At 41.4% G+C, this 14832-nt stretch overlaps 1 protein-coding gene and 1 long non-coding RNA gene across 2 annotated transcripts; one reads left to right on the forward strand and one right to left on the reverse strand.

The window, feature by feature from the left end:
- Positions 1-9: 9 nt before the first annotated feature.
- On the forward strand, positions 10-4423 carry smim19 (small integral membrane protein 19). The gene is made up of 3 exons (XM_038993807.1): positions 10-272; positions 1184-1308; positions 3710-4423. The coding sequence occupies exons 1-3, from the start codon at positions 142-144 to the stop codon at positions 3772-3774; spliced, it is 321 nt and encodes a 106-aa protein (XP_038849735.1). The 5' UTR covers positions 10-141; the 3' UTR covers positions 3775-4423.
- Positions 1112-12672, reverse strand: LOC120048103. The gene is made up of 3 exons (XR_005476982.1): positions 12542-12672; positions 4273-4387; positions 1112-1370 (listed from the first exon to the last, which is right to left on the reverse strand). It is a non-coding gene; the product is annotated as an uncharacterized LOC120048103 (long non-coding RNA).
- Between the last annotated feature and the right edge of the window lie 2160 nt (positions 12673-14832).

The following is a 14832-nucleotide window of genomic DNA, read 5'->3' on the forward strand; positions in this document are numbered from 1 at the left end:
TTTGTGAACGACTCCGGAAACTACGTCACCTTTCTGTTTACATCGTAGGAGTCGCAGTTCGCTAATGCTTGTTGCATGGAATCTTATTTTTAGACATTTATGAAACTAGAAAAATAGCTGCCTCACAATTGTTTGATCGCAATGGGCGGTCATGGGGTGATGGAGAACGAGGAATCTTTGGATTACTCCGTGCACGAGGCGTGGAACGAGGCCACCAATGTCTATTTGCTCGTCATCCTGGTTAGTTTCGGACTGCTGATGTACGCTAGAAAGTAAGAGGTTCCTTTGCATTTTGTAGATCCCAACAAATGCCCGACTGTTGATACATATTTGCATCATCAACAACTAAATGTGTGCCTTACTAGTAACATATATTTACAAGCTTTGCTTTTAAAAAGCTTCCATTAAGCTAATGCATGAATTGCATACGGTTTGGTCTCAATCTCTCCTTCCCTATAGAGCCCAACATTGGAGGTGTCATAATACCCATAAAAACTAGCGGTCAAATAGGCAAATGGTTCCAATCATTTTTCCACCATTCATTTTTCCCATAGGGAATTTTTGAAACACTTACAATAAGGGCTGTGTTTTGTGTAGGCTTACACCCACGTGACATTTTGATAAACCATGTAAATCTCTCTGATAAGGTGCCTTTTGTCAATATATCCTGCTCTATCTACTCTCAAATTCGAAAATGCTAATTAACATCATGCAGACTACAAATCCTTGCAAATCCTTTGCTAACAGGTATTGTGTCAATCCAAAACTTGCAGAAGACAGTTCACAGAATTGTCAATTTAAAGAACTGTAGCTAATTTATTCATTACTAAATTTAGCTAACATTTGATCATTAATCCAGAGATTCTTACCTTTGCCTCGATTGAGCAGGCTCGTTCACATCATCATGGCATTTGTAGTTCTTTATGATAGCCACATTAGCAGATAATTAACATTTCATGTTTGTGGGGTAAATACATGCAAATATATAGAGAGATTTACACAGTTATCAAAACATCACGCCAGGCTAAGCCTACACAAAACACAGACCTTATTTTAAGTGCTTCTATAATCCCCTACGGGGGAAAATGAATGGTGGAAAAACGATTGGAACCATTTCCTTGTTTGACCTCTAGGTTTTATCGGTATTATGACTCATACTGTGGTTCTCTATTCTCCCCATCAGAAATAAGAGGAAGATCATGAGGATATTCGCTCTGCCGCCTACCGCTGGAGCCACGACCGAACCCAACTTCTACGACAGTCTGCAGAAAGTGAGACTGCGTCAGCAGCTGGAGATGTACTCCCTTGGTGAGTTTGTCCGTCTCAGTTCTGTTGCAGAATGATGCATCAATGTTAGGCCTTGTGCTCACCTATGATATGATCAGGAAGGGGCAAAAATGACTAAATACCATAAAGAGCAATGTATCAAAATAAACAACAATATACTTTGAAATGTATTCAATTTAAATATTTAGAATTTTAAAATGCAGAAATACATTTGCAAGTAACCAGCATGAACAGAAACATTTTACTTGCTTTTACATGTTGTTGTTTATCTACCTTAGTGTAGATAATGCTCAGAATGCTCAGAAGTAATTGAAATGCATATTTCAAATACATGAAACAGAAATATTGCCCATCTCTGATTTTGAAACATACATTTAGGTAATTTAGCGGACACTCAAATGTATCCCATCTAGACATGACCTCTAAACAAGGCCAGTTCATTTTGGTATGTTCATTTTCACATACAATGCTTTTGGGAAGTATTCCCCTTGACTTTTTTCATATTTTGTTACGTTACAGCTTTATTCTAAAATTGATTAAATCGTGTTTTTTTCCCTCATCAATCTAGACACAATACCCCGTAATGACACCACAAACATTGTTTTTTATCAATTTTAGCAAATGTATAACAAATAAACTGAAATATTACATTTACATAAGTATTCAGACACTTTACTCAGTACTTTGTTGAAACACCTTTGGCAGGGATTACAGCCTCCAGTCTTCTTGTGAATGACGCTACAAGCTTGGCACACCTGTATTTGGGGAGTTTCTCCCATTTTTTTCTCTGCAGTTTCTCTCAAGCTTTGTCAGGTTGGATGGGGAGCATCGCTGCACAGCTATTTTCAGGTATCTCCAGAGATGTAAGAAAGGCATTGATGTTTATGGTTAGGTACACATTGGAGCAACGACAGTCCTTTTTCCGCGAATGCGCACCGCATCGATTATATGCAACGCAGGACACGCTAGATAAACTAGTAATATCATCAACAGTGTGTAGTTAACTAGTGATTATGATTGATTGATTGATTGTTTTATATAAGATAAGTTTAATGCTAGCTAGCAACTTACCATGGCTTCTTACTGCATTCGCGTAACAGGCAGGCTCCTCGTGGAGTGCAATGTAATCAGGTGGTTAGAGCGTTGGACTAGTTATCTGTACGGTTGCAAGATTGAATCCCCGAGCTGACAAGGTAAAAATCTGTCGTTCTGCCCCTGAACAAGGCAGTTAACCCACCGTTCCTAGGCCGTCATTGAAAATAAGAACGTGTTCTTAACTGACTTGCCTCGTTAAATAAAGGTGTAAAAAATAATAATACAATTTAAAAAATTGGCCAAATCGGTGTCCAAAAATACCGATTTCCGATTGTTATGAAAACTTGAAATCGCCCCTAACTACTCGGCCATTCTCGATTAATCGGTCGACCTCTAGTCTGAATACTTTCTGAATGCACTGTATACAGTCAGTGCATTCAACTAAGGTAGATAAACAACAACATATCACAGTCATACAGTAGGAAGTAAAACGTTTCTGTAATCGTAACTGAGAATGTTGTTGCTGTTCAGGCCGGCTACTTTTAAATGTATTTTAGAATTTTTTAAAATACAAAATACATGTATTTTAATTTACATTTAGTCGTTTATTTTGATACATTGATCTTTATGGTATTTAGTAATTTTTGCCCGTCCCTAGTGAAAATGATCATAACAAAAGGAACTGCAAAGCACACTGGGTGTTATTATTGTCCCTGTTTCGGTGTCATGTATAGATGGGATACAGCTTAATCGAATTCTACTAACCTGCTATGTTAATTTTCCTAACCTGCTACGAAAAGTCAAAGCTGTATCCCTTCTAGACAAAGCCTTGTTTCGAGGCGGAGCTCATTAGAATAATACTCTGCATGCAAGTGCAATTGTCCATTATTACATACAGATTTATATTTAGTTAGTTTAGCAGACACTCTTATCACACCATAGTGCCATCAGACTTCTGATAACAATGCCAAGAGGCCACAAAATGGCGAACCGCTATAAAAATGATATAGAAAAGTATTTCATATTTTGAAAATACAAATTACAGCTCTTGAAAGTATCTTGTTACAAAATACATTGGAGTGTAGTTCAGCCCAGTAAAAATACAAAATACTCAGAAGTATTTGAAATACATATTTAAAATACATGTAGCAGAAATACTGTCCACCTTTGGATATGGTAGAGTCTGTGGTCAAATGCATATTGTAAATATGACGAAGAACTGACCTCAAATCTGTTAATCACTTGAGTCAACTATATTTCTGGTTTAGCAAATAGCTCTGTGTCATTCACTAATAAACTCTAGCTTGCACAACTGTTCTGCAAATATCTAAATCTATCCCACTGTTTAAATTGGTATAATTCTGTCTCCTTTATTCCTTTTTAACAGCTAGGAAATTTGACCAGCAGCAGCACCAAGGCCAGAGTGAGAGTGTTCAGCTCTCTATGGAATGAGACCACGCCAGTAAGGTAGCATGGACCTGCATCATACCTGCCTGCTCCACCCTGTCTCTCCACCCTTAAGCCTCTTTGGCTTTGGTAAGTCTGATCATTACTACACTCCTGAAGAGGGCATGCGTATTACGGAGGAAGAAGTCGAGGGTCAAGGAAGGTTTCTGTGATTAAGACTGTCGTCAAGTCAAACGAAACTGGATGTTCCCTTTTCATTTCTGTTAAGTTTTTTGCATTTATTTTGCAAACTATTTTTTTTGGTGTGGATGTGTCGCCACATAGTGGGTTTAGGAGGACCACATTGAGTGTATATGGTGAATTCTCTACTGCACCTATTCAAGTTGTCTTAAACTCTAAATAACATGTATTTGTACCATAAAATGATGGTACAACAAACCTTTTAATCAAGCATATCTATGTAAATGTTTGGTTGTCAAGAACTGTTCTGTTGCCAAGTTTTTGATCCTCCTATATAATCCGTATAATGGCATTACAACAGACCTGGGAAAGTTTTGTTGATCCTGTGCAGCAAGGAGCGTTGTGATCCAAACGGAGAGTCGCTCTCTTTCATGTTGAGAGGGTCAAAGTTGACTTTTCCCCACTCCAGTTGCTGTTTCTGAAAAGGAAGTGCATTTATATTATTACTCTGATTCAAAATAAATAAAAAAAACAAGGAAAAATATTTATGTTTTGCTTGATTTCACCTCCCTCTGCCCCGTCTCGCTTCTTTTGTAATAATAATTCATTTCGTTTCCCTCCAATGTCACAATTCTCAGAGCAGAAAGTTAGCTCTGGTGTGTGTGATTTATGGAATTTAGCACGATGGGGTGGGTGTTTGGGAGGCAGTGATTGAGGAAGGTGACATTTAGCATCAGGGGCCTAACAGAAAAGCTAGGCCTCTAATCCATCAAAGAAATAAACACAACATTAGTCAGAGGAAAGCTGTGGCCCAGAAACACAACACCAAGAGGCCAAATAAATGCAAGTGGACATCCTTCGGAGGTAGTGTAATGGAAAAATGATTACTCCTTACGGAGGAGAAATGGCACACTGATTAAACGCATCAATACATCAGCGGCCGGAGTGCAGGGCAGGGCCAGGTCCTTACACATTCTAAATAGGGCTGTGCGTGTGCATGTGTGCATGGTGTATTGAATCTTTGCTTATTCAGTTTTGTCGTATGCATACCCCTTTTTGTTCCTCTGAGCGGAGTCTACTTCAGGATACTCTACTATTGGCCCACTGTAATTAAAAACCTGCAGACTGAAGGGAAATGGTTATAGAGATTAAGAATATCCCAATCTTCATTTAAATTCTTGAGCCTGTACTGTAATTTTATATATATATATTTATATCAACATCGCTGCCCATTGAAATGAGAATATGTGAGTTGACAGTCATTGGGCAAATATAGGAGCATGGTAAAAAATAAATAAAAGTCTTGCAGTTATTAAATCCATGTCACTGCCTCACCATTATCAACAGATAGATAAGCCATGCCCATGAGTCATCTGCTGTGTTATGCCGAGTCGTAAGGTACCACCCAGAATGCCTCCTAGCCTATCTTATTAGCCCAGTCCAAAACAAGATTGTCAGGTGAACCAGTCTGTTAACCAGATAATGAGCCGTGTACATGTGCTTTGCTAATTAATCTGCTGATGTAATCAATCAGTTGCTCATTACCATAGGTTTAATATTTAACCAGTACTATCCCATTGAGAAACATTATTCACGTCAAACATTAATCAATATCTGGAGTTAATTGCTTAGTCACCAAATGGACTAATGAGGTCGTTAGTGGGAGAGGTCTAAATGAACCAATCTTCACTTCATTCAGAGAATGACAGAGGGGTGGCTTTGGGTCAATACCAGGATCAAAGTGTTTCATCCACACTGTTCTTCACCTTCTTAATAAATTCACTACCTGTTTTCTATGGGAAGAGAAATGGATAGGGTTTGTATCCTTGAAATTCGGCAGAGTATGATGAGTTCTAGAACAGAGATAGTGTGTAACTTTTTGTCAATACACTTGGGATGGTAGCATGTCACCTAAAATGACTGTGTGTGTATGTGAGCGCATGCGCTGGCTGTTGTTTGTGGCTAGCTAGGGGGTGGAAAAAATTAGGCACAGCTCGGTAGTTTTTAATATTTTTCATACGGTGTAATTAAAAAGAGTTTATCACTGGGTTTGGGATAACACAGCGGCTCAATCTCCCAGTAATGAACCGTCTCCAACCATGCAGAAATCTATTAATAAACACCAGTCTGAAACAGAGGGAGAGGGGGTGAGGGATAGAGAGGGAGAGAGGAATTAAGGGATAGAAAGAGTTGGGGTGAGAAGAAGGGAAAGAGAGGGAGAAGGCAGAGGAGGAGAGAATAGAGGAAACCGAGCTGATAAGTTAATGTCATCTCACAGTGAGAAAGCGAGGAGCCACTGTGCTTATACATCACCTGGAGAGGCTAATGAAATGTCATTTTCTGTTAGCCAAAGAGCACAGAGGGATTCTAGTACATCTCAATGTTTCTCCCTCTCTCTGCCTTACACAGCAAGTGGGAGAACAGTTAGACTTGGATATTTATATTTTTCTCATTCTTTCTCTCTTCTGTCTCTCCTGCGTCTTCCTCTCCTCTCATCCATTTCCTTTATTAATAACATGTCATATACACTGAGTATACCAAACATTAGGAATAACTTTCTATAACGTTGCTCCCATGTTGTCTTGCCCATTCACCCTCTGAACAGCACACATACACAATCAATGTCTCAAGGCTTAAAAATCCTTTTTAACCTGTCTCCTCCCCTTCGTTTACACTGATTGGATTTAACAAGTGACATCAATAAGGGATAATAGCTTTTACACCTGGATTCACCTGGTCAGTCTATGTCATGGAAAGAGCAGGTGTTCCTAAGTGTATGTGGATATGTTATAAACCAAGAGGTCGGGACACCAGGGTTTGAACTATTTTAATCTCACCTGAGAAACATCTCATTTCCATTTTATTAATACAGAAAGAGGGGGAGGGAGAGAGAAGAGGAGGAAGAAAAAGGAGAATAGAAGAATAGTTTATTGTCCAACACTCTTTATGGTGATAAAACATCTGCTTCAGGCTATCATGGTATTGCAGGACATCAATATATTATACACAAGCTCACATTCTTATTTCAACTCCACAGCAGCCACCATGAAAAATAAGACAAAAGTAAAGACCTTCGTAATTGAGTTTTTATATTAAAAAGTCAGGAACGAATGCAGATGACCAAATAACTCTGGGTGTTTTGGCTGTATTAGTATGCAACATTCTCTCTCGCTCTCGCTCTCACTCTCTCAATGAGCTGTGTTTGTTCTGGCTTTGTTCTGAAAGCAGGAAGTGGGCCAGAGCCCAGGGCAATCTCTCTACCCCGCTCTACGTCCAAGAGCCATTTCAGAGAAAATTACTTTCTTTATTTGTCCCTTTCAAACTGAAAGGGACTTTCAAGACAATCTGTCTCCCAGGGACATGCATTAAAACATTATGTTTCTAGTTTCCAAGGACTTGTAATATAGGAGTAATATAGGAGTAATATAGGAGTAATATAGCAGTACTGAATAATCTACTACTGACGATCTACTACTTACAGCCATTTCTATGCAATAATATGAGTAATATGCAGAAACTAATACATGCTGCACACACACACACACACACACACACACACACACACACACACACACACACACACACACACACACTAGCCGTGGTGAAACGATGCCCCACTCTTCAACACAAGAGGGACCATCATCTCCTTTCTCTTCTTTATTAAGGTGATTTATAATGCAATAGTGCCTTAACTTCAGCCCCTTAAAATGTCTCCCAGATTAACTGGACATTGTTCGTCTTCTCCGCTCCTCTCTTCATTAGCCAGATAAAAGCAGACAAGCCAATCACACTGCCTCGTCAGCCGCGGGCTGCGACAGGAAGGAGCTCGGTGTTTTATGGCCGGTGTGCACCATATGACGGGTGGTACATGTTATGGTTATTATGCTCTATGGGTGGTCTATCAATTAGCTTTATTGAATAGTGAGTTACACTGCTGAGAGTGTTCGTCTTCTTCCATAGCTGAGTAGGGTGTTATCCTATGAAATGTGTTTATAAGAGCGTGTTCAAGGTTAGGTTGCGCCCGCTTGTGATGCGTGGGCTGACTCATAACCTGCAGTCCCCGCGGTTATATCTGCGGGGCGGGCGGGTGGGTTTACGGTCATGAAATATTGTGTGGATGAAGGGCGGTGGTTGGCAGGTGGGTTGAATGAAGATTAAACAACACATACAAAATCTGGGAATGTATCATTCTTGTGTATTCATTATTCTTTCCTTATTTTTTTTATCTGCCATTAGTGTGTAATCTAACTGTACGCGTGCCAAATGCACGGCAAAACGGCAAATGCTTTTGGGAACTTGGGCATAAAAAGTTAAGGTCGACCCACAGAGGCAAAAAGGACAATGTTGGAGTTAAATTCAATAAAAGCTGCAAAATGGAGAGTTGAAAATACAGAGAAAGGATGTTCAGAACACTAATGTTTGGGAAAGATTTAGTGAAGTGGTAAAAGAGGACAGCAGTGTTATGTGTGATTATTGGGAGGCGCTATACAAATTTGAGAGACACAAGACAGGGACTTCAAATATGGCACATCAAAGGAACTGTAGCCTACTGTACAGATGAGTTAAATAATAACTGAAATCTGGACACTGACTGTAGGTCTATAACCTCCCACATAGTCTAATATAATATTAACTCCTGCAGAATTTAAGTATTTCTTGCAGTAAAAAGATCAACTAAATGTACATTTTGACTTGGAAACAGGAGTGGAGAAATATGATTTCTTTCTTTCAGCATCTTGAGAGAATGAATGCGTGGTTAGGATCTGCCTGTAGAGGTGCTATCTTTATCAGTATCATAAAATCTGATAGTATTTCAACCACATAAAATATGCAGCCATATTTTATGTGAATGCATATTTTCACTGCTTTTAATTTGGTTAAACTGATATAATTTGTAAATGTTGCTTTAAAAAATGCCACAAATATTGCATTTTCTCCCCGGTGCCTAAACGTCTGCTGCAGGAGAGAAGCAGAGATGAAAGATAACTTTATCGATGCCAACTAGATTGAAGCATTCATCGATTTATAACATTATTCTGGGTTTATCAAAGCTATTTGCAAGTTAGGGTCGGGTGCGGTCCTCAGAGTTTCACTTTATCACATACAGTCGGGTGGTTGTGGATGGGTTATTAGCAGGTGCGGGTGAACAAACAGAGGATCCGCGTATCACTACCGCCTGCCGTCATGTTTCAGGAACCGGAGGGGAATTGAGTGCAATTGTGATCTACTTTATTCATCCATTCACTGCTGCTCACTGGTTTGTGTTTAACAGTTTCTCCTCGGTCCCTTAGTCACTTCACTAGACCTGATAGAGGATTAAACATGACAGATCAGACAAGATAAATCTGCCCAGAGCGATAGATCGTGTCCTCCCGGTAGACCAGTTGAGCCTGTTTCCTCGTGACCTTTTCTGCAATGACGTGATACACGTCCCCATTGTCCGCCCCAGTTAGGTAATCCCTCGGGTCCTGTTTAATCTCTGTAATCGTCCTGTTGAGGCGGAGGCATACAATTTGAACTGTCTCATTACAACCTGAGAGGACAGAATCATCACCTCCAAATCAATCCACTTCCTCTTCACTGAGGCTGCATCTGAAATGGAACCTTAGTATGCCCTATATAGTACACTACTACCCTATGGGCCCTGGTCAAATGTTGTGCACTATAAAGGGAATTGTGTGCCATGTTGGCTTGGCCCTTTTTATTAATCACTAGTGTTGCTGATTGTTATATATAAAGACACATCCCCTGCTGTCTGTCTTTCCTCCTAGTGTGGCTCTCTGCTCTATGTTTTTTGGAGAGGCTCTCTGACTCCGTCGTGATTCAATTACATGTGATAAAGGGGGACAATGCCCAGAGTGGAGGAGGTAATATGAGACAAAAGGGGACCATTATGAGGCTGTAACTACCTCTCCTCTCCCCAAGGATGGTTCGCTGCCACCATGATGATCAGGGGCAACGTGGAGCCCTGCTTTTAGGCTCTGCAGAGCCAACATGGACCAACTCCACGTAGGCTTCACAGAGCCAAAGTGTCCCCTGTTCTCACAGGCTTATCAGAGCCAAAAAGAACTAAGACATCACAGGCTTAATTGTTTCAAAGTGGAGTCCACTGTAACAGGTTGGCTAGATGGCGCTGGCGGCAATTGGCTTCCACAGCCCAAACGGAGACACCACTTTCAGGCTTTTATGGACTCCGTTGTGTTGGCATTAACTCTATGGGAGTCTGCCTCACCTGCATTAAACGACAGTCATTTTGTGGGGAAACAGTGTATGCCTGCTCTGTTGGTTGCCCATGAGTAGATTAATAAAGTTGTATTGAATTGAACTGAATTTAATTGAGGTGAGAGCGAGGCATTGTTCAGCAATGGATATCTGGCTGAAGGACTAGGGCCCAATCAAATCAGATCTGCTATAGCTGACATCCACATAGCTGTTGTTTTGTTGGTGTCAGAGGTGGAACTAGGACTGTCAGATCCACAAACGGCTCACGACATTATACCTAAAGCGGACATTGCCATTGGCTGCACGGAGTCACATTAAGGGAAATCCCATACAGCCTTGTTTACAAGTTCAGACACTGGAACGTCAGGTGTGATCTACACCTCCATTAAGCTGATAGAAATCCACATTATTTAGTTGAATGATTTTCAAAATGATCGTCATTATTTCTATATAGCCTACACTTTCTCATTCTGAACTTCTAACATGTGGGGTGGGTGTGGCTTCATGACAATGATCAAGAGCAGCTGCTCACCGATTTGACAGCTCCAACGCAGTTCCAGCTCTGACACGCCACAACATCAGCTATGCGGGTGTCGGCTATCGCCGGTTAACAGGTGATCTGATTGAATCCAAGCCCTAGTCTGTCCATATGCGGCAGGTTCAATCACCAGTCCACAGTAAAACTCTGAGCTGAGAGAAATGACGTGAGACGAACTTCGAAAATAAACTATTCCCTCCTTTCCGATAGGGGGTGTAATTCAAAAGAATGCTAAAAACACTCCATGAGGAGAGGTTATCTAATTTTGATTAAATAAAGCCGGACAGTGTTAGCTATACAGGTAGCGTAGGGGGCTATAGCATAATGTCAGGGTAACACAGGGCTGTGTGTGTCTCTCTCGATAAGAGATAGACATTTAATATCCCACAGCTCCATATCACCTCCTAGATCCCTGGATCAGTGGAGATCACACTGCTAACCTCCTGTCACACAACACTCCACAACCCGCTATTGCGCCACACATTCTATTAAAAAAGTATTTTCACCCCCCCCACCAAACCCAATTCCCTGGTTTGATACCATCACTCTTGTCTTCTCTCAGATCTTAATGATGACTGGAGAGGAGGAACACACACGGTGTACAGATTTGGACATCGAACCAAACTGTTGTTGTTGTTGTCGTCACTGGTCCTTTGTCATTAATGCCATTCCAGCCAGGTTCCATTGCTTTGCAGTGAATGGAGGGGACGAACTTTCTGCCTGCTTTGCCTCTAGAGGTCCCTGTGACTCTTCAGAGTATGGTGTGTGAGCGCAGGGTGCCTCGCTGCTCAGTTAGTTACATTACAACACAACAGAACCACAGAAGAAGAGCCGCAGGCCTTTCAAAAACACTGTAGCTGCAACTGATTCAACACACTGAGACGCGGGTCTCACATTCACTCCTTATATAAATGCAAGGAAGGTGTGTGTGTGTGTGTGTGTGCTGTGGTGTGTGTGTGTGCTGTGGTGTGTGTGTGTGCTGTGGTGTGTGTGTGTGTGTGTGTGTGTGCTGTGGTGTGTGTGTGTGTGTGTGTGTGTCTGTCTGTGTGTGTTGTCCTTAGTGTGTGTGTGTGTGTGTGCACATCCATTGGATAACATGTTGTGAATTTACAGTAAAGCCATGCATTATAATTTTTGGATGGATTGCTGTCTGATTAACAGCAAGGGAATACCTATCAGCTAATCAAAAGCACATGTGTGTACTGTGTAGTCTGTAGTGATGTGTAGTCTGTGGTGATGTGTAGTGATGTGTAGTGTTCGATTGTGTCATCAGGGAATGGGTCCCCGTCTCTAAGCATTCTTTATAGATGATGACTGGCCTCAGCTGTAAACAATACAACAACCAAATCATACTGTATTGCATTGTATTTCTCCATTTATCTCCAACAGATTGCTGCTTAACCTGCGGCTCAATGAGTCAAACTTCTCTGACGTGCGTGTGTGTGTGTGTGTGTGTGTGTGTGTGTGTGTGTGTGTGTGTGTGTGTGTGTGTGTGTGTGTGTGTGTGTGTGTGTGTGTGTGTGTGTGTGTGTGTTGGATTCCTCATTAACCGAAGGTCAGAAATGATCAAGGCTTCAGGTCACCGTTCCAACCGGAAGTTAGGGGTTAACAGGGTGTTGAGTGCAGGGGCAATAGAGAGATGTCGCTGAATTCAATTTGCATGGCAGAGAAAGCCAAGAGCAATTAACTCTTAACACAAGCACTGACACACGAACGTGCCCACATACACCCACACAGACAGACACCCACACAGACAGACAGACAGACAGACAGACAGACAGACAGACAGACAGACAGACAGACAGACAGACAGAGAGAGAGCCAGAGAGAGAGCCAGAGAGAGAGCCAGAGAGAGAGCCTGGGAGCAGTTACCATCAATGCAAAATGACAGAATGGAAGAGCAGGGAGATCACTCTAGTTTGAAATTGAAGTTTGACGTCCGTACAGGTCCCAAGAACGACGGAAGAGTAACGAAGCTGAGGAGTTTGTTTGTTTGAGTGTGTTTCAGAGTGTGAGTGCTTCTGTTTGTGTATGTTGCGTGTTTGTGTTAGTGTGTTTCTGTTTGCATAATGTTGTGTGTGTCAGTTTGTGTGTGTGTGTGTGTAGTGGCGGTCAGAGGTTCATTAGGTCGGTGCAGTTCAGCGGCTCTCGGTTGTCGGGGGAAACGAATGCTGGTGTGGTTGATCTTTGAGCTCAGCTGCACACTAGAACATTCTGGAAGCCTGACCCGTGAAGACCTGATCCGCCAGTCAACGCCACGCAAAACGATCTCTGCCCGCCGTGTGTGTCCCCACTGGAGCACAACACCACAGCCTGGTTGTTTGTGTGAGTGGGTGTTTGACCCATGAAGAGGTGATGTGGGAGAGTCACTGTATGCAAATCCATCACGGCTGGCTGTTATGTTCCTCTTATTTACATCTCCATCTCTTTCCAGAATGTTCAGCCATTTTGAATGCGCCCCTGGTTGGTTCCCCTGTCAGTCAGTAACAGTATGGATTTGTGTGTAATGAGCAGTCCTGTCAGCGTGGGGGATAATGCCCAGATATGAGTTGAAAACAGAATGTGATGTGTCTAATAATAATCCTATTTCATATATCTGTGTACCACACCGCAGGTGGCCCAGTCTGAACAAGACTGTGGGTGTCAGGAACATATGGTACTGCCATTCCACCATTCACACAAGGCACTCTAATGACATACTCTACAAACACACACATACACACACACACACACACAGACACACAGACACACAGACACACAGACACACACACACACACACACACACACACACACACACACACACACACACACACACACACACACACACACACACACACACACACACACACACACACACACACACACACAGGCATGTGTATGCACCCTTTAAAGCTTGGATCCTTCATTGGTGGAACAGCGAGGTCCGTTTGGGATAATTAGAACAACAAAGAGGTTATTGTAAACAAACACAGTTTTTCCCCCTGTGACATCATCGCACATACCAAGCGTCATACCAAGCTGCTGGACTCTCCTCTACTCAGTTTCTTTTTTGTTTCATCAACAAAACAAAAACAACTTGAAAATGAACTTTTCTGAAGAAAATGTGGTGTGCTTGCTAGTGGTGAAGTATTTATGGTTGTGAAATGGTAGTAGTAGTGGTAGTGACAGCAGTAATAATGGTACTAGTAGTGATGGTAGTAGTAGTGGTAGTGACAGCAGTAATAATGGTACTAGTAGTGATGGTAGTAGTAGTGGTAGTGACAGCAGTAGTGATGGTAGTAGTAGTGGTAGTGACAGCAGTAATAATGGTACTAGTAGTGATGGTAGTGGTAGTGACAGCAGTAATAATGGTAGTAGTAGTGATGGTACTAGTAGTGATGGTAGTAGTAGTGGTAGTGACAGCAGTATTAATGGTAGTAGTAGTGATGGTACTAGTAGTGATGGTAGCAATATGGTTTTCATAGGCTGTGTGTTAGTTATAGTGACCTATGTGGTTTGTAAGTGTGGCGTTATTATAGTGGGGTTTGTAGTGGGCTACAGTAATGGTAGTGGTAGTAGTGGTGGCAGTGGCAGTAGGGATGGTAGTAGGAGTACTTGTGGTAGTTACTGCAATAGTAGGGGTATTAGTAGTGACTGTGGTAAATGGTAGCATAAAGCTTTATTAAAGAAATCTAAATTGAGGCAGTCTGCACATCTGAAATGCTAATCTATGGAGCTTTTATGCAACTGTAGAATGGTTATAGTTCCAAACGTATAAAGATGATCAAAGTCAGTCTGCACATTTCAACGTTAGTGGTGTTTGTAGTGGCGAATGTAAAATCTTCCCATTCAAATCTATGGAGCTTTTATGCTAATTTAATACAGTTATAGTTCAAAAAGTATAAATAGTATCAAAAAGCTTTATACAAGATACCTATTCCAGACCGGTCTGCACGTTTTAAAGTTTGAACGGTTTAAGACTAGTTACAACCAGACTTTTTCCCGTTCAAAGTCTATGGCCATTGAAATGCATTGGGATTTATGCAAATGTAGTTGTAGTGTGAAAAGTATTAGTAGTATCAAAAAGGTTTTCTCAAGCAACCCGAAACAGTCAGCCGGCACGTTCTAAAGTTGTTTTGGTGTTGGTAGCTTTTGCGGTTTTGGTGGCAGCTAAAAAAGAACAC

Source organism: Salvelinus namaycush, chromosome 5 (genome assembly GCF_016432855.1).
Source record: "Salvelinus namaycush isolate Seneca chromosome 5, SaNama_1.0, whole genome shotgun sequence".
NCBI classification, from domain to species: Eukaryota; Metazoa; Chordata; class Actinopteri; order Salmoniformes; family Salmonidae; genus Salvelinus; species Salvelinus namaycush.

Excerpts from the sequence above, each read along its gene's own strand:
- smim19 (XM_038993807.1), top strand. The coding sequence starts at position 142 with ATGGGCGGTCATGGGGTGATGGAGAACGAGGAATCTTTGGATTACTCC. Across the intron at positions 273-1,183 it reads CTGCTGATGTACGCTAGAAA|AAATAAGAGGAAGATCATGA; the intron begins GTAAGAGGTTCC and ends TCTCCCCATCAG. Across the intron at positions 1,309-3,709 it reads GCTGGAGATGTACTCCCTTG|CTAGGAAATTTGACCAGCAG; the intron begins GTGAGTTTGTCC and ends CCTTTTTAACAG.